The sequence below is a fragment of the Drosophila suzukii genome, chromosome X, assembly GCF_043229965.1.
Source record: "Drosophila suzukii chromosome X, CBGP_Dsuzu_IsoJpt1.0, whole genome shotgun sequence".
NCBI lineage: Eukaryota > Metazoa > Arthropoda > Insecta > Diptera > Drosophilidae > Drosophila > Drosophila suzukii.
Window position 1 is genome coordinate 3,058,925 of NC_092084.1, and position 25,912 is coordinate 3,084,836.

Sequence of the window (25,912 nt, forward strand, 5' to 3'; positions counted from 1 at the left end):
AATTATTTGTAGGGAGTAGAACTTGTTAGGCATTTGGGATATTTAAAAATCTTTCTAGTTTCCAAGCTTGGTATAGTTATTAAAAACTCTCAGGTCTAGAAAAACCAAAACCGGCTTTATTTAAGAACAGTTACTCCAGTTACATAACACATTTTTTGAGGCCTTAAAAAATTCAATTTCTTTATTACAAGTATTATAATAGGTTTATTTAAAAAACTCCTGTGTTGGTTAGGCCTAAATTATTACTTGGCTTTCGGGCTTTATAACTTCTATGTATAATTCAGGCCACGATTTTGGCTGCACTCAAAGTAAATTTATATTGCCTACTTAAGAGGGCAGCCAGGAACTCTCCGGAGTCTGTGTTGTGCCGAGAAACTTTAAAGATGAGTACTTATAGGGTATTTATGTGTCAGCGATATGTGCACGTGTGTGCAGCATACACACATGCATTTTACCCATTTTACCCATTTTACCAGAAGGAAAGGCCATGTAGGCCCCAGAGCATAAGCCGAAAAGGCAATCTCGTAAAAAACACGCACTTCCATCCATCTCTAGTACTACACTCACACAGGGGCACTGCAGGGCACACACACACACACACACAGGAGCCAACACACACTCTAAAACAGACACCCACACTCAGAGACACACTGACTAACACACACTTGGTATTTTCCACTCCCACATGGAGAATAAAGAAACATGCCGGGCCAATTTGCAACCGCAAAAGAAGAATACTTTTGGGAGGAGTACGAAAGAGATAGAGAAGCAGGGGGAAGGCAGAAGAAGCAGGAGGAGTGCAGAAAAGAAGCAAGTGAAAGAGAGAGAGAGAGGAAGGATACAAAAAAGAAAGAGAGGCGGGCGGCTTTTTGAACTGGGACACGTGCGTTTGGGCCAAAATTCACCACAAAAACAGAGAGCAGGCGAAAAAAGCTCAGATGCTCGAAAATTGCGCGCGCTGGCTCTCCCTCTCTCTGTCTCTCTCTCGCCTTTTCCCCATTCTCTCTTGCCAAACGTCTTTAAAAATTAAAACACAAGCAATGAATCGCCCTAATAATTAATAGAAACATGGCTTTCAATAAAACAGACTTAAAGATACAGATACTCTTACATTTCTCTTGGGTATATTTCATTTAAAATGATCTCATACATTTTCGTAGGTCTTAATAACCTTTCTCAATATTAAATAAACATCAAGTAATAACAATAAATAATTTAAATATAATATTTAATTTATTGATCTTTGTAGGGTATTCAATGTTCGACCTGCAAGCCTTGCAGTATGCTCATGTTTTATTTTCGTTTTGTTGTTTCTCTGCTGTTTCCTTCGGTTTGCAAATAACACGTGCATTTGTCGTAACTGTCGCCCGCCCACCACCCACCGCCCTACGTCCTTCACCACCCACCCTTTCGCCCACCTCCCCGTCATTTTCGTTTCACTCTTTCGCCTACGAGGCACTTTTCTCTCCGTCTCTTTCGCCGATTTTCCTTTGCCATCTGAGCTGCCAGCTTTTCCTGGGCAAAACTCGCCAACTATTTGATTATAACATATTTATTGTTGATATAATTTACCTGTAAAGGCTATAATCTAATAGTATTCCAATACGAAAGATATAACTTATTTGGGAATTTTTACTATATATGCTTTGCAAATATTTGCAAATGTATGTATCAAAATGGAGCCTGTTCTAACATTATTTTATTTTTTTAGTATGGTCTTTTAAAACCAACACTAGCTGTAAAGTATTCTTTGCATTTTGAAATTTAGAAGATTATAATATTTTTCGTAAAAAAGTAAGGAACTATGTAAGGTGCATAATACTTGAAACAATAATTCATAAGTCCTTAAAATCTATTTTCAATATTTTTGAGATTCAGATCTCTTAAAACCAGATGCCCCAAGAAATAGCATACTTATCCAACACTGGCTGAAAAGTTTCGGCTGCCTGCCATATTTTACATATTTTTTGTAAGCATCTTATATAGGCATAAAATTGTAGACCATAATTTGAAAGTCTCTAACTCGATTTTAAATATTTTCGAGATCCCAAAGTTTTATGATCCTAAAAAATAGCCCACTTACCCAACACTGACTGAAAAGTTTGCCACTGTTTTGCCATTTGGCTTTCGGCTGGCTCTTTCGCCTGTTTTGCCAGTTTGCATTTTCCGATTTCGGCAGCGAGGCCGAAAAAAGTCCGTGCATGCTGCTCGGCGATTGAGAAAGTGAGCAAGTGAGCGAATGGGCGAATGAACAACTGAGCGAATGAGCGAGTGAGCGATGGAACTTCTGGTCTTCATTGCGGTGTTACGTGTTTCGCGTGTCAGACGCTTCGGTTCGCGTCGCGCGCGTTCCGTTGGCGGCGACTTTTTGGGCGAGATTATTTAATAACAATTTATAAATAATTGTAAAGCGAGAAAACAAAACAAAGAGGCAAAAAAAAAAACAAAGAAAATAAGATCCAACTGTGCGAAAATTGCCTTCTGTTTTTCTTACATTTTTTTGTTGTTGTTTAGCTTATTTGTTTAGTGCCAAAAAATACAAAAATACGTATTCGCAATGCGAATGTGCTGCGGCACATAAATATGCTTATAAATCTTGGCTGTCAAAGGAGGTGGTTGCAAAGTGGGTGGCCAGGGGGCGGAGTGGGTGGTAAGAAGGTCGTATCAACTATTTTGTTGCGTTCGCCGTTAGCAGTACCGTTACATGTGCTGGCCTGTGTAAACATTGCCGTTACATACGGCAGCCATATTGTTGATGCACACATAACGCATACGCAACGTGGACCCAACTTCCGGTTAAGGAGCACTCATTTTTAACTGTCAAACTTCAAGTGCGCTTTCTGGATTCCTGTTGTTAAATTAAAGTGTTTTGTGCGCGTAAGCCTAATAATTCCCAGCACATAGTTTATTTTGATTTTGTGTGAACAAAACAGCAAAATTAGTTACTATGCACGCTTATTTTGTGCATTTCTATATTAAAAAGTGCTTTTGAAACTCTCATTTGTAAAAGAGTTTAAAAGTAATAGTTTCAAATGTAAAGTTGTAAGTGCAGAACCTATAAATAGTAGGCTGGATATTTTTTTACAAAGAGTACTTTCTTGTCAAAAATGAACATATATTTTTTTATGTGACTCAAAGTGTCTGCTTATACCATCATTTATTCCCTACATTTAATGACCAAAAAAGAACACAAAAATTATAAACCCTTGGCCAGTGAATACACGTTATATATTCAGATATCTAGTGGATATTTCGAGGGCATATCTGCATTGTAGGCAGATTTGGGTTAGTTCCCTCCACTTGGCCCACACACACAGACACAGAGGCCCTGCAGAGGATACCGTTATAAACAAAAGGCAGGCCAACATCTGTGCCAAAGCATTTCCCATTTCCCAAGTGTGTTTTCGGCCGATTGCGATTCGTACATATATATGTATGTATGTGTGTCAACGCTCTAATTTTCTGGCTGCCTTTCTTTGAGGAAAAACTCACTCACACTCACAGGCGGAAAAAAAACACGAGCAGCGGGGAAAGCGCACAGAAATTCTGGAGAAAGAAATCATAGACCGAATTAAACACAATCACAAAAAATGGTTCAATAGTTCCGCGTGCCGGACTTTAATGTCGTGTGAATTGCATTCGATTCGGTGGCACAAACAGCAACAGGAAAAAATTGTGTTTAGTAAGTAATTATCCAGTCACGCCACTGCTCCTGATTTTTTGCGGCAGTGTGAGTGCGGTGGCTCGGGCTTCTATCGATAAGACCGCCTAACCACAACAAAATCTGAAAACAGTTACAGTAGGACTTCTATAGACCTTACATTCTCAGTCCAATATTTTACTAATTTTTGAACATCTTAACTATTTTTGTAACAGATTATTTCATATAATGTCTTTCAGAATGTTAAAACCGAATATATTGTATATATTTTTTTACAGTTGGGGCTATGTTATATTTAAAAGTAGATCTCTAAAATTTTTGTAGTATTATTTTAAATGAAAGCTTTTTAAAAGGCTTTACTGAATTAGTTGAAATAGTTTACAATATAGTTTAGGAGTAGTACTTCTGCTAAGAAGTACAAGCAAATCCATTTGAGGTTTTCAAGAGTATCTAAATGGCTTCAGTCAAGGAAAATCTTTAACTTCAAAGATCTATAAGACAGAATCGTAAGATATAGCATTCAGTTAAGAAAATGTTTGAATGTTTTTAATTTTAAAAAATTATAATAAGTAGTTGTTTCGAATTGCAGAAGTAGAACTGTGGGGCAATGAGTGGTGTTCATAGGCCGTATCCTTGCCTTGCCCCTGAGTTTGGGTCTAACCTTGTTGATTCAAATCAACTGAACTCGACTCGACTCCGCCCCCCTGGCCCTGATGGGAATATAATGCAGCCAAGATTTTGGCGAAGGAAGGGGAATCCCCGAGCGGGACTTTGACTTTGGATTCGTGTGAGAAATGTAATTCCAATATGACATGCCACGTGTCACCCGATCTGCCCGCTGATATAAAATATGGGATGTGGAGAATGGAAAATGGGCAGTTGCATAAGCCAGTGTGGGCTGGGATTTAGGAAATCCATTGGGGAAGATATATATACATATATGTTCATGAGTTGGGGTAAGGTTTAAAATTGATTGCGGCGTTTATTAATTGAATTGCAGCCGCTTAAGTCGCAGCCCAAACCAACTTGAGATAAAGATATCGCCACCCAGAGTTTACTTAAATTAATAGTGCTTAAAATAAAGCTTTATAAAAATCCTATTAATAAATATTTAAATACATTTATTATAGTAAATATAAAGATCTCGCTATCCAGTGTTTATTTGAATAAACAGTGATTTTACTTTGTTGTTCTCTTTGATAAATAAAATAGAAATTTTGAACCCTTAACACCTTTAAAGATTTCTAGGGTATTTATTATTTAGTTTAATAGCTTAAAAACACATTTATTAAATGGCGTTTAATTAGGATTTTAGAGCTGATTCTTGTGTGTCAGTGCCGCTCAAGTTAAGCCCATTGTTCGCGAACATGAGTTGTGGCAGGCCTATATCCGTTGTTCGGTATCCCGTATCCTGCTTCCGGCTTCCTGTTTCCGGAAAGTCAGCCATCCTTCACCTAATCGATTAGCGAATGCTTTATGCACTTTAACCCAAAAATGCCGAGACTCTCTGGGCTCGGAATCCATAACCATAACCATATATAACCATATATATCCGCATATTCGTAGGCCGGTCAACGCGTCAGTGGGTCACGGTTCTCCATCCCGCTCTCTCCCCTCTCTCTATCTCTATCTCTGTCTCTGGGGTCACCGGGGAAAGCCGAAAAAGAGAGGGAGAGAAGAAAATGTGGGGGAAATGGGGGAAAATGGAGAGCGAGCCGGAGAGGAATGCGGCATATCGACCGGTGTTGGTGTCACGCCATGCTGCGGTTGTTCAAAAAACAAGAAAACACTACAAAAAACTCAACAAAAACAACAAAAAATGGGAAAAAAGAAAGCACACACACACACACATGCATAAGTTATATGCACATGTGTGTATATTATGTATTTATTTTATTATTTGCACTTTTGGCTACGTGCTGTGTGCCAAAAAGGCGGAATACCAAAGCAATTTGTTGTTGCCAGCCTATGGCAGCAGGTCCTTTGAGCCTCGCACAGATACATAGATACAGATACAAAGATACACGGACACGCACACAGTTAAGCCGGGAAAAGCGAGGAAAAGCCCACTCACACTCACACTCACACTCACTCACACATGCAGTTGCAGTTGCAGTTGCATTCAAGGTTGCCGTGGATGATGTTGCAGCTAGAAAGTAGCAGGCAAGTGGCTCAAATTGGATTTTTCCTCATGCCTTTTCCTCAAGGGGGCGGGTTTTCCCCCTCGCTTTTCCCACCCCCTTTCAGTGGCTCACATAATTAGGAACCAGAGGCTGACACTGTAAACCAGTTGTCTTTTGTGGCTGCCATAAGCTTGTAAACAGCTTACAGACGCCTGGCCTTCGCCTGAAACTATAACAAAAAAAGCAGAAAAAGGAAGGAAAATGGGAAAAACACATTTTCCAATTCGTGCACGAGTCAAGGTCGCCGCAACACAAAATGCCAGGGAAAGCGGCAAAAGATAATCGGCAATGATGCGATTTTAAGTGCAGACAGCCAAGTGTCAGCGGAAATCAAACCGAAAGGGTTAAGGGGAAATATCGGGAAAAACTAAAAGGGGGGGTAACTGATTTGACACACGTGTGATGGCCAAATGGCAAGCTGATGAAATGGCAATAAATGCATTTCCCTTGTTTCCATTTGGCCGGAAAAACCAAAATCCCCCGCTCAAACTGATTGCACGACACGCCGATTTCAGGCATTAAAAATGCATTTCAATTTCAATGTCAAAGCTAGGTATTCATTTATTCCAAGATCAAAGTCGCTGAACAATGTAATAATCTCGAATTTAACGTTTTTCTGTTATTTATAATTGATGCACGAAAGGCTTGTGTGTTTTGGTTTGCTAATGAATTTCCTATTAGTTATTTTTAACATTTAATATTTTATCTATTCTCTAAAGTGAATTTGACAATTTACTATGATTCATGATTGATACTCAAAAGACTCGTGTGAAAAGACATTATTTCTCCACTTTATAGTTTTTTTTCCTTTTTATGGGTTATAAATTATCTGGTCTTATTTTGACGGAATTTTCAAATAACTTTGTTAATAATTCTTAAATTTGAAATACAAAATCTTTGATTTGTTTTATATTTGCTAAATTAGTCGAATATTTTATTTAATTTGCTGATGCTTGAATTATTTGGAAAAATTAAATTTAATTAATTGGTTAGTACTAACTAGCCTTATAATCCTATGGATCTGACATCACAATAATAATAGTTCACTTAGTTCACGCTTAAATAACACACCCATGGTAAATCAATTAATCAACATAATCAATTGATGTTTGATACCCGTTTTCTCGATGAGTAACCCCCACTTAGCTCATCAGGTCAGAGTGCTTGTGACCTGGCCCGATAATCTTTGGCACTTGCCGCCCACTTGGGGGGTAATCTGGCTAAGCAAGGATAACAAGGATAACGAGGATGAAGAGCGTGTGTGTGTGTGCGAAACCTGTCTAAAAGTTTAATTTGCAGATTAGCCACCTCTTCAGCCCCTCGAAAACTGACACCTCTGGCCATGTACCCAAAGATTCAGATATTTGTGTACACAGATATCTGTATTTATTTTCGTATGTGCTCAGTCAACTGTCATTGTGGCCTAGAAATGCAAAACTTTGCAGCTGCCTCTCGAAACTTTTCACCGAGATGTAGCTTCAAGTTGGTCATTGATCCCTGGGAAGTAGGCCGTACAGCAATAGAAGTAATATACATATACTTGAAGAACAAAACCTGGGAAAGGGCACAAAATGAGATATTTTTCGTAAAAATAGAATAGAAATAGATGAAACCAACAAAATAACCCTTTTAATAAGCTTCTAAAACATAAAAAAATAAAACTAAAAAGAACTTTGGAGATATATAGTGTTACGTAAGGACAATTCCTATTACTTGTTAACAAAAAAAAACAATATTTTTTTTTGCCATTGCCTCAGTAGTTTTATGGAATTCTAACCATTAAAAACAGTTCAAATACAAAATATTACAATTTTCTAATAACCACTGAAATCTAAAATAAACCTACAGCTATTTCAACTGCAATAAAAATATCAAAAAGTAATAATAAAAAAAAATTAAAAAAATAATTAATAACTGTTCGGACTTATGCTTTTAGTCATTATCAACAAAGTAAAATACAAAAAAATTTCTGATAGTGCCGTACTAAGAATCTCCCTTGAAACTAAAATTTCTTTCCCATAAAAAATGTTTTCTATAACATGACTATTATTTAAGCTCATAAATATTGATGGCATTTCCCAAAGTTCAAACCCTGTAGGACAGTGTAATCAAGCCCCTGTCCCTGGTGCCCTGAATTAAGCTACCTGTGGAGGTGTCAGTTTTATTGTGTAAACCGTTGCATAAACGTCAAAAGTTAGTTTGCGAAAAGGAAAGGAAGTGCTGGGGAAGGGCGAGTGCAAATTGTGCCTTGTTCTTGGTTTTGCACTTTACTTGTTCTTGTTCTTGTTCTTGTTGTGGTGTCAAATATACCGGTCGTGGTGAAAAGCTGCCTCCCTCTCTCTCTCTCTCTCAGTTCGCCTTTTGCCCTTCTCCCTCTTGCATTTTCCCAGAGGAAAATAATGCATTTTCCGAATTGATCCCGCTAATGAAGACGGAAAAGCTGTCTGACCGATTCTGAATCATTGTCAAGGTTAATCTATAATTAACCTTCGATAGTGGGAAATCAAAAAGAGCCGCCGTCGATACATTTACGGATATAGATACATTCGTATCTGTCTTTTGGCACGAGGCGGATTAAACGAACCGGCGACGTGCTAAAATTAACAGCCATCAAATTTTCTATTTGTGTGCTCCGATATTTCTGCGTAAAGGCAAAAGTAATCTCTCAAAATGTGAAATATTTGATTAATGTTCAAGTTTTTTTTTTTAAATAAGATATTAAATATCAATTAAGAAATATATTATTTTATTTAATTTTATCAGTAATATTTCTACTAAAAATACCAACTACCTGAGAATTTATATTTCACCAAAACTTCTAGGTTTTTCATAGTTCGAAACTATTCTTTTCGAGACACCACTATGAATATACAAATTAAGATGATCAGGAAGATAAGATCGTGTTAATAAGCTGGCAGGTGGTTCCATTTATCAGCCAAGTGGACGTAAAGTTTACGACCGAATTATTCCCATTCTCAGCTCTCTCGCCCGCCTTTTTTTGAGTGTGGTGAAAAGCTTCTTCCTCTTTCTCCCAAGAAAATGTTGTTTATTTTTGCCTTGTTTCGGCTTCTTAATTATTGTGACAAAACTTTTGGCAAAAGTTTCGATCAAGTTTTTTGTATTTTTTGGCAAACAGATTAGGCGATAAGAATAAGTTTTTTACATTATCATCTTCAGCAGCGACAAGAAAATAAACATTTATCGGACTGGACTTTGCCTTAAAAGTATGCTATTTAGAAATAAAATCCCTTGTGATTTGTAGTCCAGTCTTAATAGTAATATATAAAAAGAAAATCTACAACAAATGAAAAAAGTGAACATCAGAACTTGATATAATGAACTTAAAAACAAAATGAAATACTTCGAAATAAAGACAACTTTTCAATGTAAATAAATCAATAAACGCTGAAACATTCAATGGAATTTTAATGAAATTAAAAACCAACAAAGTAAAAGTTTTGGGAAACCCAAGGAAATAAAAAAAAGAATAAATAACAAAATATCAAACCAATAAAGCCTATTAGAACTAGAAAATAATAAACAAACAGCCAGATAACTTAAAAACTAGAACTTTTATTGTTAAACAAAATTTGAGTAGCTGAAAAACAGTTTAGTCAATATAAGACATTTTAATAGAGATCAAACAGTCAAATGAAAATTCAATTTCAACTGCAAAAGAGGCAAACAAACATATATAAAATAATCTAGCAACAATTAAAATAGAAATCGAATGCCTAAAAAAATATAAATGAATAAAATCCTGCACAGCACACTAGCTAAATAAATAGAATAAACAATGGCGTCCAATAGTGTATTAAAATAAAAATAAACAAAATAGAAAGCAAAGCAATCAGTGGCTAAATAAAATATAGTTTGTTAAAAAAAGTGAAGTATAAACAATAGAGCAAAAACAATGTCGATGGCATTGTGCAATTTAAACGGCGACGGCAGTGCGGCGCAGTCGACGGCGCAGTCGCAGTCGCCGGCCGTCGCGGCAGCGCATTCACATACGCTGCAGCAGGAGAGTACGCCGCTGCTCTTGGGCCACGACCAGAGTGCTGCTGCGGCAGAGGTCGCCGGCAGAGGTGACGCAGCGGTCACTTCCATTGAAATGCCCACTGTCGCAGGCAGCGATTCTGCTGGCGTACCATCGCTGCCTCTGCCGGCATCGCTGCCAGCGCAGCCGCCAGCGCAGCCGCAGCCACCGCTGCTGATGGCGCTGCCCGCCAACCTAAACTTCGTAACGGGACCCACGACACAGCAGCTGATGATCGGTAACGGCGCCGTCGGCGTCATTCCCTCGACCAACGACAACAATAACAACAACAACAATGTGGACAATACTAGCGACGAATCGAACCCGGTCACCATTTACAGGTATAAAGGTCAAAGGTTTCGAGGTTTCGAGGTTCCAAAGTCATGAAACAAGTTCGTTTTTTTCGAGAGGGGTTTCGAAAGCACTTATGCATGTGCCCAAAAGTATGCAACCATTTTGGAAGACACAGTATTTCTACTTCCAAGCACACTTTTAGACACCTGTAAAGCTTCCTTAGCATCTCCATTAACTAATGATCTTTTGAAAACCCTACATTTAAAACCCGGTCACCATTTACAGGTCTATAAGTCAAAGAATTCGAGGTTCAAAATTACTGGTACTCGAGAGCGATTTTGAAACCACTTGAAAGAGGTGTCTAGAAGTATACAACCATCTTGAAAGATGGCAAACATTTCAATTATTAAAAAAAACTTTTGGAGCGTAGTTATTTTCGTTTATACAGAAAAAATTGGCGATTTGTTGAGTAGTCTTTAAAAATGCACTGATGCGGCGTATACGTAATATAAAGACCATATTTTCGAGATGGAGTACTCACATATGAACGTTGTATATTTAATAATGTTTTTAAACTAAAGACTATAGTAACCTATTGTAATACAAGAAAACTAAAACATTTAAAGAATGGTTTAACTAAGGTTTTTAATAGGTTTTGACGATCTGTTCACGATATCCCCTAATCCGATCTATCACCAATTTTTCATTGCAGGTGCCGGGCTCCCATTGCGTCACTCGACTGTATGGAGGAGTTCAGTGGTACGGGCGGTCATCTTGATTTCGGTATCAAATTTCTCACTATCATATAGGCTTATCATTTATGTTGTTTACTGTCGACTGCTCGACTTTGACTTTTTCGATTGTTTTCGATTGCCTGCCTCTGCATGCTACCACATACAAGCAAGTATCGCTTGCTTCAAAATAGCTCAAGTAAATGAAATGAAATACAAACCTCCCTTTATATGTGTATATTGTACAAAGAGAACCCTAAACTAAGGCACACTCCACAATCAATGTACGTAGTTCAGCTGTCGGTAATTGTGGGTTTTGTTTAGCGAATTAAGGCGAGGGCGTAGTGGCCCTCGAACGAGGGCCAAAACATGCAATTCGGGCTGTAATTTATTTTATTCATTTTGTAAGGAAAAACAACTCCACCCACTCGAACCACCTGCCACAATCACGCAACCAAGAAAGTACAAAAAATAATAATAAAAAGACAAAAACAAAAAACACGCACCGGACGCACGCACTTTTCATGGAGGAAGGGGAAAACCGGGGACAGGAAAAGCCAACGGAAAAATGTCACTTTTGTTTATTCATGTTCATTGCACGCGGCGCTCTTTGTTCTTTTAATATACTCTCCTCCGAGGCGGTTTCAATTAGCTAATTGAAACAAGCATTATGGTATAAACACATTTTTAAAGAGACCAGAATAACCAGATTTTGAAAGTCCCTCTGGTCAAGATTTAATATTTTCCAGGTCATAACTTACATTTTTTAAAATTTAAAAACAAAGAATAAGAATCTCCCAAATTAATATACTAAATTTAAAATAAAAATGGTTTAAATGGTTTTTTTAAGAGATTATTCTTTATTTATAGGCGACAGTTTTATACAAAGACTAAAGTTTTTTTGGTGTAAAAGAGAATTTACTTATTTTTCCATTACATTACCAAAAAAGGAACGTTTTTTTATTGAAGTTAGGTAATACATTTTCCATTAAACACCTCACACAATTCCAAAATTAGTGTAGAGTATTGGCACTTCGTCACCCTGATTTAGTATGCCTTTTATGGTGGCATTGCGTTTGTGTTGTTAGCATATTCTTGTTGCTGTTGCGTTGCTGTTGGTTTTTGCACGTTCCCGGCACTTTGAAAGCCCCTTTACCACAAAAAAAAAAAAAACAGAGAATGAAAAAAGGTTTCTCACTAAACGAAACGCACATTTTTCCCCAAATCGAAACGTTTCACTTCCATGCCGGCACCCGAACACTCGACCACTCGACCACTCGACTATTTGGATCCTGGCAACCCCGCCGCGATGACCGTGTACCTGGGCATTCCGCTGCGCGCAGGCCGCTCCATCAGCCTGGGCTCCAATCCGGCGCTGCCGCTGCGGCACGGCTCCACGCCGACGCCGGGGCTGCGGTACAAGAATCTCGGCAAGAGCGGCCTCCGGATCTCCAACGTGGGCCTGGGCACCTGGCCCGTCTTCTCGCCGGGCGTGAGCGATGAGCAGGCGGAGGCCATCCTCAAGCTGGCCATCGAGAGCGGGATCAACCTGTTCGACATCTCGGAGGCCCACTCGGAGACCGAGATCGGCAAGATCCTGCAGCGGGCGGGCTGGAAGCGGACCGCCTACGTCATCACCACGAAGGTCTACTGGAGCACCAAGTGAGTTCGGGTTCCGAAATGCACCTTAGAATAACAGTTCTGATATAACAGTGCCTTCGTATTGATTTTCTATCAAATCTATTGCAAAGCTTTAAACATTTTAAGTCTCTTAGGCTTAAAACAAATCTTTAAAAATTTTACCTAATAAATAATACAAATCCTATCTACCCTAGGTTTTATTTAAGAAATAATATAAAAGATACCTAGCCCAGTTTTAAGAATAATTGTGTATTTGGGCTTTCTCGCAAATGTTATTGATTAAGTTTTGAGTTGGTAAATCTCTTAAAATTGTTTGTTAATAATTTAAAATATCTAATTTAAGATATTTATCACCACATTCTAGGGTTTCTCAAATAATAAGTTAATTTAATCTTGCAAAGTTTACGTAAAATAAAAATAACAACTCAGACAATTAATGTTTTTACCATTTGAATAAATATCTTGCCCAGGAATGTTTTTGTACTTGTATTAAAAACATATTACTAATATTTATGATTTGTTGCATTTTTCTCAGGTCCGAGGAACGAGGTCTTTCCCGGAAACACATCATCGAGTGTGTTAGGGCCAGTTTGCAGCGACTGCAGCTGCAGTACATCGATATCGTCATCATTCACAAGGCGGATCCCATGTGTCCCATGGAGGGTAAGATTTCAGAACTTATAAGCAGATTACTAAGTATAAATAAAAGTATAAATAAAATTGCCGAAATCTGAATATTTTACCAAAATTAGCTAAAGTATTCGATTTGACTAAATAAAATAAATAAAACTCCCTATTTTTGCACAAAAAAATCGGTATTTTGGTCAACAAATTGCGAAATGAAGTCAGATTAAGGAATGTGATACCTCGTTGAGCTCGAAATTAAATTCCCAATCGATTGGCATTTAAATCTGAAAAAATTTAATTTTTGTAAATTTTTCGAAAAAAAAGATGATACAACCCCTTACAAAAAATGCGAAAATTCGTCAAAAAAAAAAATTTTCCGAAAAGTGATAGGGATCGATAGCCTTGGTTGTTAGATGCTCATAACAGTCGGTCTTTTTGTTGTACGCCTCGATTTGACTAAATTACGGCTTAAAAACGGATTAAAAATAACGTATTTTTCGTCCAAGAAATTATTGTCCCTATTTTTGCGAAAAAAATATCGGTATTTTGGTCGAAAAATTGCGAAATGAGGTCAGAATATGGAATGTGATACCTCGTTGAGCTCGTAATTAAATTTGCAATCGATTGACATTTAAATCTAAAAAATTTAATTTTTGAAAATTTTTCGAAAAAAAGATGATACAACACCTTACAAAAAATGCGAAAATAAAAAAAAAAATTAATTTCCCGAAAAGTGATAGGGATCGATAGCCTTGGTTGTTAGCTGCTCATAACAGGCGGCATTTTTGTTATGCGTCTCGATTTGACTAAATTAGGACTTTAAAACGGCTTAAAAGTAAGATATATGTATATAATTACACCTATTCTACTAAACTTGAAATAATTTTTTACAAAATCTTTGAAGTACGTACTATTGGAAAACTTTGATAGCAAAGTCTTTCATTAGAAGTCGAAATTGTTTTGCATATTTTGTAAACTCTGTTTCATTTCCCTGCCAGAAGTGGTGCGCGCCATGAGCTACGTTATACAGCAGGGCTGGGCAATGTACTGGGGCACCGCCAGGTGGAGCCAGGTGGAGATCATGGAGGCCTACACCAACTGCCGCCAGTTCAACTGCATCACGCCCATCGTGGAGCAGTCCGAGTACCACATGTTCTGCCGCGAGAAGTGCGAGCTCTACCTGCCGGAGATGTACAACAAGATCGGCGTGGGCCTCATGGCCTGGGGCCCCCTCTCGATGGCCCTGAGCGACACCCAGAACGGCGACAAGCTCTTCCTGCCCAAGGGATCCTTCAAGACGAAGAGCTTCTCGTGGACCGAGGACGAGATCAATCGCAATGTGAGTTTTAAATAGTATTTATAACATTATAGTGGTACTTCTTATACGGTATTTTGACCATCAATATGATATCAATATGCAATCGTTAAATGTTGTATTTAAAGGAATCGAGTTTATAAAATTAATTAAGTTTAAAATATCCATTGAACAATATAATAGTACCATCAATAGCACTTTTTAACTGTCAATCGATATATCATTCCAAAATACAGGAGTTATAATATACCTGTATATGTCTGATCTCTAAATAATAATATATTGATAAATTTAATATGATTTTTGGACATTTAATACCGACATTAAATCTATAAGATAATGGGTACTATTAATTTCTTAAAGGGAAAACATTTTCATGAATACAGATTCATCAGGTACCTTTTTTCTGGTCTAATATTGTATGGCTTATATTTGCAGGCCGCTCTGTCGCCGCAGGGCAGTTGGGGCAAGGACCGGATTGAGGAGGGGCGCCGCCACTGCGACCGCCTCCGTGACCTTGCCGCCCTCGCCGAGAAGCTGGGCTGCAGCCCCACCCAGCTGTCGATCGCCTGGTCGCTGAAGCACGAGCCTGTCCAGTGTCTGTTGTTGGGCGCCACCTCGGCGGAGCAGCTCCACCAGAGCCTGCAGTCGTTGCAGGTAAATATATTAAAAAATACTATTATCACTTAGGTAGCAAAGAAAAATACAATTTAAAGGGCGCCATTGAAATGCTTACTGCATTGCACTGTCCAGAAAATAAACCTTTCAATTCACTTTTCTTAGGTTAACTAAGAAACTACTAATTAAGAATGAATAAAATGCCCAGGTGTGCCAAACCAATCAATTTTAAATGTAATTTTAGTTGTCCATAAGTATGCAACCATATATATATTATATTCAAAACAAGGATAAAGGGTTTCAAAGTTTATCACTCATACGTACCGTACGTTTATCACTCATACGTACCGTATGATGCCCCTGATCCAATCTTCATTTTAAAATTTCGTATATTTCCACCAATCATTGGTTTTTGGCTTTCCTAATTTAGCACTTATGGCAACGAAATCATTAAGTTGACAACAAAAAAAAATAAAACAATTATTATTTGGCATACGTGTCGTATGAGTAATTTTTAAAGGAAGTTTTTTTGGTCCATCCTAAGGAGAAAATATTTTTGGCGATCTATCGTTGGCTTTGCAATCTGTTCTTAATTCAGTAGTTGTTACAACCAAAATAATAAGGTGACAAGAAATACAATTTTAAATATGATTTTGGCACGGGGAAAATGTTTTTGGACCACCCCTTTGAAAAATATGTTTGGTGACTGACTTAGGGTCTTAATTTATAGGGTCTTCAGTTATTTGATGCCAAAATATTTTGCACTTTTTAAGACCCAGTTTGCCTAACCCCTGACCTCCCGTTGCAGCTGCTGCCACGGCTCTCCTCGAGCGTCATGCTGGAGCTGGAGCGGATCCTGGAGAACAAACCGGTGCGGCCGCCGATGATCTCGACCCTGGCGCTCCGGTGACAATCAGCGTGCCCGCAGGGGCCGCTCAGCCTGAGCGGCGGCGGACCCTGCGGCGCAGACTCGCCGAAGCACGAGGATGAGGCCTTCATCGAGGAGGTGGACGCTGCCAAGGATGCTGCCAAGCAGGGATTCTGCCTCATCCAGTGACGAAAGGAGTCCTTAGATAACGATAATAAATTTTTGAAAGTGATTAGCAGTAAAACTAGCCTAAGTAGCAATACCATGACGACAACAATAAGCAAGCAGGAGCAGCAGCAACATCTCCAGCAGCAGCAGCAGCAGCAGCAGCAATATGTGCAACTTCAGCAGCAAGCTTTGCTGACCAGCGATTCGGTAGCGGTTCCCATCGCAGCTGACCTCCAGTTCGACACCCTGAATAATAACAACCAAAACAATAACACTGGCAGTCCGGACCAGGCTCTGCCCTCCAATGATGAGCCCCAGAAACGCCGCTCCCTGCTGAACTTCAAGAGTCTGGACTTTCACCTGAAGTCCCTGTACAGCGGATTGCGCAGTCATTCGGGCACGGGAACTCCGCCAAGCCAGCCGAACAGCTCGATTCCAGCGGTGGATCTGACGCAGCGCAGGATGCCCTATTTGCGGGTGGAGAGTGTGGATCCCGAGGAGCCCAGGGGATCGGTCATCCATCCCGGACACTCCCCCAGCTTTCTATCACCCTACAGTGGAGCAGGGGCAGCCGGAGCTGCCAGCCTCCAGTTGCCCTCAAGCGATGGGGCCACCATCAGGAGATCCTCAACTTCGGATATAGTCAATTGCCGGCGGGGAGGGGGAGCAGGGGGATCAGGGGGAGGAGCAGCCTCTGCCCAGGACAGCCGAAGGCCCAGCACATCGGATTTGCTCAGAAAGGCCAGGGAACGGAAGGGCAGTGAGGCCCGAATGGGCAGGAGTGTCTCCCACAGTGGGCTGACCAGGGGCGGACCCGGCGGAGGAGGCGGTGGTCTGGGGGGCAGAAGAACCAGCATGGCCTTCTAAGGAAAAAAAGAAACCCAGGAAACCCTTAGTGGCGAAATATGGCAAAAAAAAAAACTGTTGATCAAATCTGAATCAGAAATAGGCTGACAAAATGGCGCTTATGAATTTTTATCTAGTTAAAACAGAAAACCAAACCAAAAAAAAAAAACCAATAATAGAGCAGCTATTAAGAAACAACTTTTTTGTGGATCTATTATCATTATGATTATAATATGGTTACTATAATTGCGCCTCAAAAAGAACTAAAGTTAGTAGATAACAAAAAGAAATCAACAAGTAATGAACAGAAACATAACATTTCATCTCTCTTAAACTCTGTATCTCTCTCTCCCCCAGCAATTTAATATATATACCTATATTTAAAGAACCCCCAACTTTTATGACAATATTAGAACCTAACTATCGTGTACTATCGTTAACTATCGCCTGGCAAAAGCTCTAAAACTAACCTGCGTTCTGGCCCCAAAACAAAAGAGAAAATGATTCAAGATCGATCCATTATATCATCTTACTGTGAGAGTTCATATCAAGCGAAAAGGATACCCAAAACTGTATGGGGATTGCAAAGAAGTCGTCTTTTTTGATTAATTGATTAGTAGAAGACTTAACGAGTGTTAAACGATTGTTAACGATTACGATTGAGGCGCTGGAGGGGAGCGCTTAGCGATTAAAGATTACGAAAAACGATAACGCAAAGGGAAATTCGTCGGATAATTAAATTTTAGCTAAATAAAAGAAGATAGAAGTGAAAAAAACTCAAATGAAAAACAAAGAAACAATTCAAATCAAATCTTATTATATAGACATTACTAGCATTATGTAGTTAAATAATAACAATTCAAGCGAAATTTTTTTAAATCAACAAACGAAAAACAAAGCAAATGCCTTTCATAACAGCAACAACAACAACAACAACAAATAGTTTATATTTTAAATATATGCAGTCTATATATAGATATACACACACATATGTGAAGAAAACGAAAGCGATGAAATAAAACAAAGCAGCAACAAATTGTTATTAATTAATTGTAGTCCATTGTCCCGATGGCCCATATATCCCATATCCCATATTTCATATAAGCAACAAAAAAAAAAAGAAAAAACAAAAACACCAATATAGCAATATGTAGGTTATACATATAGGGGAGTTCCCGAACCGAACCCCCTCCCGAATACCATGTATTTTATCATCATTATCGAGTACACATATATAAAGTCTTTCTCACATACGGACTGTGATTTCATATAAAGTAAACGTAAACAAAGTAAACAATTAATTATTATGTCTAACCTAATGTAATTAAAGGCTAAGTTCATTCGAGAGATCTCGCAGATAGACACACACACACCGCCCCCCAGAAAAAAAGAATCACCTAAGTAATGTGAGAAACTGTTGGAAAACAGCTCCTTAAATAGCAATTTTCAAATCGAATGGCATTATATACTCTACTCTACAATTAATTAACCAAATGCGATTGCCTTAATAACTAATAATAGTACAGGATCTGATCAGATCAGATCAGATCGGATCGGATATAACCCAGTCGGGGGCCGGTTTCCTCAAACTTCAGTTCCAGATCGGAATACATTATATACACGCAACCATTCGCATACTTATTCCCCGCACTGTTGCTTGAGAAATCGTCCCGAGCAGAGAAATAAGATATATATTGGTTTGGCTCCTTCAGATCACTCGCAGAATATATATATACATATATAGGGAGTACTTATATGTATGAGAGTAATTGCATTTTTTAGTAAGTAGTTAATCCGTCCTCAACAACGGCTAACCAAATGAAGAATTAAATTATGGCGATCGGGCGCTGCTTAAGTTGAGAGCCAAAAGCCTGGTTTCGAAAGTACTTCAAAAATCGTATATGCCTTTATATATTTTCTTTCGTATTCTTACCATTTTTCTATATTTATTTTATATATTTTAAATTTTCAAACATTGTGAAGCTTAAAGTTTGTTATTTAAAGGTTGTGATATGAATCAAGAACCCTTTTAATTGAAAAATTGCTGAAAAAATCAAATACATATCTACAAAAAAGCAAATTATATTATTTTAAAATATTATTATATGTTAGGCTCACTAAAATGATGCTCGTACAATTATAGCATAAACTCATATTGCTTTATTTAGAAATATTATTGGAAACTTAACTAAAATTAAATAATTTTCAAAAATTGTTTTTTCCTATGATTTAGGCTTTAAGAATGAAATGTCAATTTTTCATAACGGTTAATAGGAAGTACAGACTTGTCAGGAAATATTAACATTGGTATTTCCGTGGATTTTAAAATATATTTTTTTTAGAAAAAAGTTTGTATAAAGCCCGGCTAAACGGTTAGTCAATAAAAAGCAGCGCCTGTCTATAGATCCAATCATCAATTGTGGCCACGCCCCCTATAACAAAAAAAACAGCCGTAACGTGTGAACCGGAAAGCAATAATTCAAAATAATGCTGAAAAAAGTTCAACTAACCAATTGATGTACATAGAAAAAACACCAACAGAAAAAGCACCTACACACAGCTGCATTATGAGATTATTTTTAGTCTGTTGTTATCGCAATTATTGTCACGATTATTATGATTACGATTATTATTAACACGTAGCTAGTAAAATCGAATGAGAATCAGCAATTTATATGCCTAAGCCTGAAAGTAACCAACAATACACTCACACAAACTCATGCCGTTAATGTTAAACACACACAAACACAAACAGAACCACACACACAGAGATACACATACACTGAGATAAAATAAAGGATAACGAAAGCAAATGCAGCAAAGAAAAGCAAAAGCAAAAACGTAACGGAAAGTATTAAGAAGCAGAGAAACGTAGCGATTAAATCTAGTCAACAAATTTTACTTTACACCAAACCAGAAATATTTATAACAATTGCAATAACTAAACGAGGAGCGGTATAACGGAAGCGTATATATAATAAAATATCTTAAAATTATTTTCTTATCGAAACTGGCAATAATAAATATTAATATTAACTTAAACAACTAAATAATTATATTATACACGCGCGAGAACTTCGTAAGTTAACTTCGCATAGATGAAACCTTTTGGAGGATCATTAAGAACCAAAAACACTTGAAACTCGAAACTCGAAACTCGAAACACACACGTTACACTGAGAGAAGAGCTCGCTTACACAAACACTTGATTTCAAATTAAGTCCACGCCAAGCGTTCACACACACAAACACACAATAACCGTTACTGCACACCCACACACACGAAATCAGCTTTACTTTAGATTTTCGATAATTAATTGCAGGGTTGTCGCCTAGGGTTGCTTAGAAATCGATGGGAAGACCCAATCCAGATTCAGACGCTTGCATATAGCCCTAGATAAGAATATATACAGAGTACATTAACAAGCAATACTGCAATAACGCTCGTATTATTTCGCTAAGTTACTAGAAAACCAAGTAATAAATAACAGACGAACCTCTTGATCAACGTGCGTAAGAAATCCAATGCGAATCAGCGACGATGAGGGCAAATTGTTTACATTTCACTTTTAAAAGCCACATTTAATACTAATATTTCGAAAAGCTAATTAAAATAAGTTATAACAATAACGAACAACAACAAGAACATGAACAGCAAAGAGCAACACAGCTAAAATACTGAAAAATTATATAAAAATACAAACTCTTATCTTTCAACCAAAGAAACGCGTGTTTTTATTACATTTTCTTGGTGGGCATTCTATGGGGAGATGTGTACATACCCATATTTATACTTTTTCTTTCTTGTGTCCATCTTAAAAGTTCGGCAGTACCCTAATTTCCCTATATAGTACACATTTTCGAGATAAGGCACCAAGGTGACCCAAAAACGGACCTCCACACTCTATTACTTTACCAATCGGGTTCCGATTTTAAGGTAGCTTGCCCCTTAAAGTTTGTATCTTGATTACCAACATAGAATTGTAAACGTATGTCAGTATTTTGACCAATTTTTTTGATTGCTTTTTCTAAGTTTCTGTAGGTTTGCCAAAAGGTGACCCAAAATTTGTCTTCCAGAGTCCATAACTTGACCAATATGATCCCGATTTCAAAGTGGCATACCTCAAAGATATAGGGGTCTAATTACCTTTTAATCTGCATTATACAATTTAATGTTTGATTTAGTTACTTACTAAGTTGCAATTAATAAATTATGTTCCCATACCTATCTATACAATCCAATACTTTTTTTTTAAAAAACTTGCTTAGTTTATGTAATATTCTTTTAACCACAAAATAAATAAAAGTTAATCCAAATTACAAATTCTGCGTTGCTCTGTCATCACAGCGCGTTGGCATGTGAAAATCTATAGCCTGGGGCATTTTGGTCAAAAAACATTTCAGTCGACACATTTAAATAGATGTGACATATCTTAAGCCACATTTTTTAGTTGCATAAGCCGATTCCGGGCCACGCGGCTCTGCCCATTGATCAGTTGGCCACTATTTGCACACACCACGTCAAATCAGCCGCATTATGGTGATTCCGATTCCGATTACCATCCAGAGATCTCCGGACCTGGGAACCCGGCCTGCCCCAACACAAGATGCTTTGACGCCCCACTGTAAAAACAACAACAGCGAGGTGATAAAAGTCCAATCGCCTCAAAATGCACAGTGAAACGTCACTAACTCAAACAATCATTTATGTAGCTTTAGGAAATTTAGAACTATAACTGAAATGGATCTGATAATACAGCCTATTTATCTTTCAAAACCACTCTATAATATTATATCAGTATCAATATTGTAATCCCAAATGTTAAAGGCATTATCTTTATTAAATAGATTGCGCATTCAGGTTATTGGCAATAAACATTTATTGCCCTTTAAAATATGTATCATTTCTTTGTTGTACGATTACAAACTTGCAGTTTTAATGGCCCAAATATGTTTGTAAGCATCAATTAGGACCATAGGGGTCCATTAATTTCGTTTGATCTTCAGAAGTTGGACTGTAATTTAGATATTTGTTTCCTCTTTACCTACTTAAGCGAAACTGAAACTAAAAGCGAAAAACGTGCTGGTAACGGGTCATCAGAAAACCGAGAGATCGAGGGGAAAAGAGATGGCTCATGTATTTGTGGGCTGCGCATGCGCAACAGCCCGCATTAAATAATTTATACAAAAATGCACAGAAAATTAACAAATTTGAAAACGATGTTGCATGATATAATAATCCGGCTGCCTGGGATTCCGAGATGCCAATCCACGATCACTACCGCTGGCCCTTCCCAGCCCAAAATTTCTGTTGCAATACAAGCACTTACACTGGGAGAAAAGGTGTGCGCACTCCATTTGCTGGTCTGCTTAATTTTTGGACAACATAACACAAAAGTCAAAGCTTAAAAAATTAATAAAAATTAAGAAAAATAAAAATGATTCCTATAAAATAGCACAACTACAGTAAAAGTAATCACGAGAAAAATATTAATAATCATTGTCTTAACTGATTTGAATTCTTAAATAATCCTTATGAACTCAAATAAATTCTGATCCCTATATTTAAAAAGCAATCCAAATGTTATTAAATGTTATTCAATTTGTATAACTGTACATACTTCATCAGTCTCAAAAATTCAACAGATTTAATCTTGATAGAAATATTAATTTTCATCTCATTGTTGATAACAATAATCCATGTGAACTGATTGTTGTGATCGTTTCGGAGGGGCTTATATTAAAATTTGCGCTATCTATGTTAGGCTTTTATTTTCAGTGTAAGCAGCGAACCGTTCAAATCGATAATCGTATGCAAAAAGCCGGTCAGTTTGTTGCGGTGACTTGACCTACGACGCACCTCGTCCCGGGAAGCGCATCTGCTTAAGCTTCAACTGGTTAAATAGTGTTATCCGCTTGAGTTTGTTATTGCTATTGTTATTGTTATTTTGTTACTGTTACTGTTACTGATTTGTTTTTGTTTTCGTTGCTTGTGATTTGGGCAGTTGAAGAAATAGATGGCAAACAGGGTGCTTTTTAGTCATTACTATGGGTTATTATCTCTCAAATTTCGATGATTCAGCTTAAAATTCAGCTTAGAAAGCTGATCTATAGATGCTATCATGATAAATTATGTTTCAAATAAGTTATAGCTGTATAGAAAGTAGAACTATAGCTGCCCTTCCAGAACTTATATTTTAAACATTTGTAATCCGATTTCTAAATGTCAGTATCTTAGCATATCATTTATTTTAGGCAATTTTTTTGTTTGAGATAATAAGGGATAAACTGGGTTACCTATTCCATTTAAGAAGTAAAAGGTTTGATCTTATTTGTTAACTAAAGATGGGACTTGTATCCCGTTTTCTTCCTTATGAGGAATGTAAATTTCCTTCAAAAAGAAACCCACCCATAACGAACACCCTGTACCGTCCCATTGATATCTCAGGTGAGTTACAAGAGCAGCATGGTTTTCGGCAGGTGATGATGACTCCACATCGATGGCTCTCCGCCGCTGACGTCACGGGCCACAGCCGCGTCTAACGGTTGTGCTTGGCGGATCTCCGGCGGAACTCTTGTATAAAAACGTTGGGTTGTCTGGAGAGTGGCATCATTCGCTAGCCGGGAACAGTTCGACGCACAGGTGTCGTCTTTGATTCCACCTTTCAACTCAATTCAAAACCAAGATCAACGCCGAAATGAAGGTGAGTTGGGGGAATCCCTACCGTATGTGGATTACCAGCTGGATATGTGCTAAACGGATTACCTTGAAAACTAGGTCTTCATCTGCCTGTTGGCCACCATCTGCGCCTGCAATGCCACTTTCCTCTCCTTTTTGGGAGGCAGTGGTGGTGGAGGAGGAGGAGGCGGGAGCAAGATCACCTATAATGTGATAGCCACGCCCAGTTCGGGAGGAGGCGGAGGTCATGGTGGAGGTCATGGCGGAGGTCATGGTTATGAACATGCCCAGGGACATGGTTATGCCCAGGGACATGGTTATGCCCAGGGACATGGCGGCGGTGGACATGGACATGGACACGGTGGCTCCTCGCAGATCATCAAGGTCATTCTGCAGGAGGGCCAGGGCTACAGCAACGCTGGAGGATCAGCCGGAGGCATTGTTTCCTCGGATCATGGGCATGGTCATGGTCATGGCTATGCCAGTGGTCACTCGTATGGCCACGAGCATGGCTCTCATGGCGGTCAGCAGGCCCAGATCTTCAAGATCATCGAACAGGCCCCGGCACCAGCTCCTGCTCTCGTTCCCATTCCCATTTCGATTCCTGCTCCTGCTCCGGCTCCCACTGCCTATCATGCCTCGAGCGGCTCCAGTGGCTACTCCTACGGCCATGGACACTCCTATGGCCAGTCGTATGCCTCGGGACATGGCTACGGGGGAGCCGCATCCTTCGATGCCCAGCAGTTCAACTCCATTCTGCCGCAGATCCTCCAGCTGGTGCTGCAGGAGGACTCCTTTGGCGGCAGTGGCTTCGGCGGTGGTGGATCCTCCGATGTGGCTGCCATCAACAGCCAGCTGATCAACACCTACGGCTCCAAGGGCAAGGCCATCGTCCTGAAGGCTGACCAGGCGCAGGGTGACTACTTCAAGAGCGGCCATGTGGTGCAGCGCGGCACCCTGAAGGTGATGCGTGTCCAGGAGCAGCAACAGCAGTCCCTGGGTGCTGGTGGCTCCAAGGGAGGCTGGAGTTCGGGGGGAGGCGGTGGTGCCCCATCCGGTGGCTGGAGTTCCGGCGGAGGAAGCGCTTCTGCCGGCGGCTGGAGTAGCGGTGGTCCACCCTCCGCCTGGTAGATGCACTGCATCCACTGCCCGCCTAGTTAGTTAGACCAAATGAATTTTTTTTTTTTCGCTATCCTCTATTCTATCGTTATGTATTTTTTTTCCTAGGCTAATTCTTCACAGTCATTATCAAAAAATCAGATAAACAAAACATCCATCATTGTTAACCTAAATTATTTGTTAATAAACAATTTGAACCAATTTGAAGTGTTTTATTTGCAAGGTGTATAGTTTACCAAAAACAGTTTGACAAAAATTATAAAATTCCAAAGATAAAATCCCATTCATAACTAACTAAAATTAATTAATGAACACAACTCAAGTTCAAGTTTGTGTTGCCTTCAGCAGTATTTTCCCATAATTATTTCCAAACGAAAGCTTAATCATAGCAAACCATTTATGTTTCTTTTGAAACCATTATATATAATTATTTCCAGACAGTTTAATTGTTTATTAAACAATATTATTAAATAATATAAATACTTTACAACTGACTTGGGAAATAGATGAATTAAAAATCGGCGAGGTCCATCATGGTGCTTACCCAATTTCTTTTTCAAGGCTGAGAAAATGACAAGAAAAGCCAAGAGCATCGGCCACTTCATCATTAACTTGTATTATTTGTTAATAAATAAATGGCCCAAACATATGCAAAACGAGCCACAAATTTGTAACGTGTTATGCGATTACATCACAACTTTCATTGTGGATGGGATGACGAGATGGCCCTCGGCCGGCAACAGTTTGGTTTCGAATTGATCGCCCCTCAGAGGCGTTGCGAAATGCTGGCCCCATATGTGTCCAAATGGCTGATCTCCGATCTCCGAATTCCAATCACCGGACCCAATTTCCAGTTCCGACTCCCGAGTCAAAGGTGAAATTACCAAGATGCTGCGAATCAAAAGAGATGAATGCGTGAAACAATATCATTCACTCACGAGTATTTAAAATAAGATCACATTCGAGTTGTATATGCAAATATATATTTCAGTTATAAAACATCCCAAATTATTGATCCATTTTAAGAGCTCTTCAATTAGTTAAAGTACGGTTTATTTATTTGAGATCAATTAATTTTGCTGACTCCATTAAAATTGTTTGACTTTACTTAATTAACATACAAGTTC

At 38.6% G+C, this 25,912-nt stretch overlaps 2 protein-coding genes across 2 annotated transcripts; both read left to right on the forward strand.

Moving 5' to 3' along the window:
• Window positions 1-2,278: 2,278 nt before the first annotated feature.
• Hk (potassium voltage-gated channel subfamily A regulatory beta subunit hyperkinetic) lies at window positions 2,279-20,713 on the forward strand. The gene is given in 8 exon segments (XM_036820273.3): window positions 2,279-2,405; window positions 9,022-10,221; window positions 10,887-10,933; window positions 12,249-12,567; window positions 13,082-13,209; window positions 14,175-14,512; window positions 14,927-15,145; window positions 15,915-20,713. Coding segments are annotated over 7 exon segments (2,610 nt in total). The 5' UTR covers window positions 2,279-2,405; window positions 9,022-9,757; the 3' UTR covers window positions 17,010-20,713.
• Window positions 20,714-23,534: 2,821 nt separating this feature from the next.
• On the forward strand, window positions 23,535-24,986 carry LOC108015086 (uncharacterized). The gene is made up of 2 exons (XM_036820861.3): window positions 23,535-23,691; window positions 23,766-24,986. Exons 1-2 carry the CDS (start codon window positions 23,686-23,688, stop codon window positions 24,795-24,797), a joined length of 1,038 nt encoding a protein of 345 aa, XP_036676756.3. The 5' UTR covers window positions 23,535-23,685; the 3' UTR covers window positions 24,798-24,986.
• The last annotated feature ends 926 nt before the right edge of the window (window positions 24,987-25,912 follow it).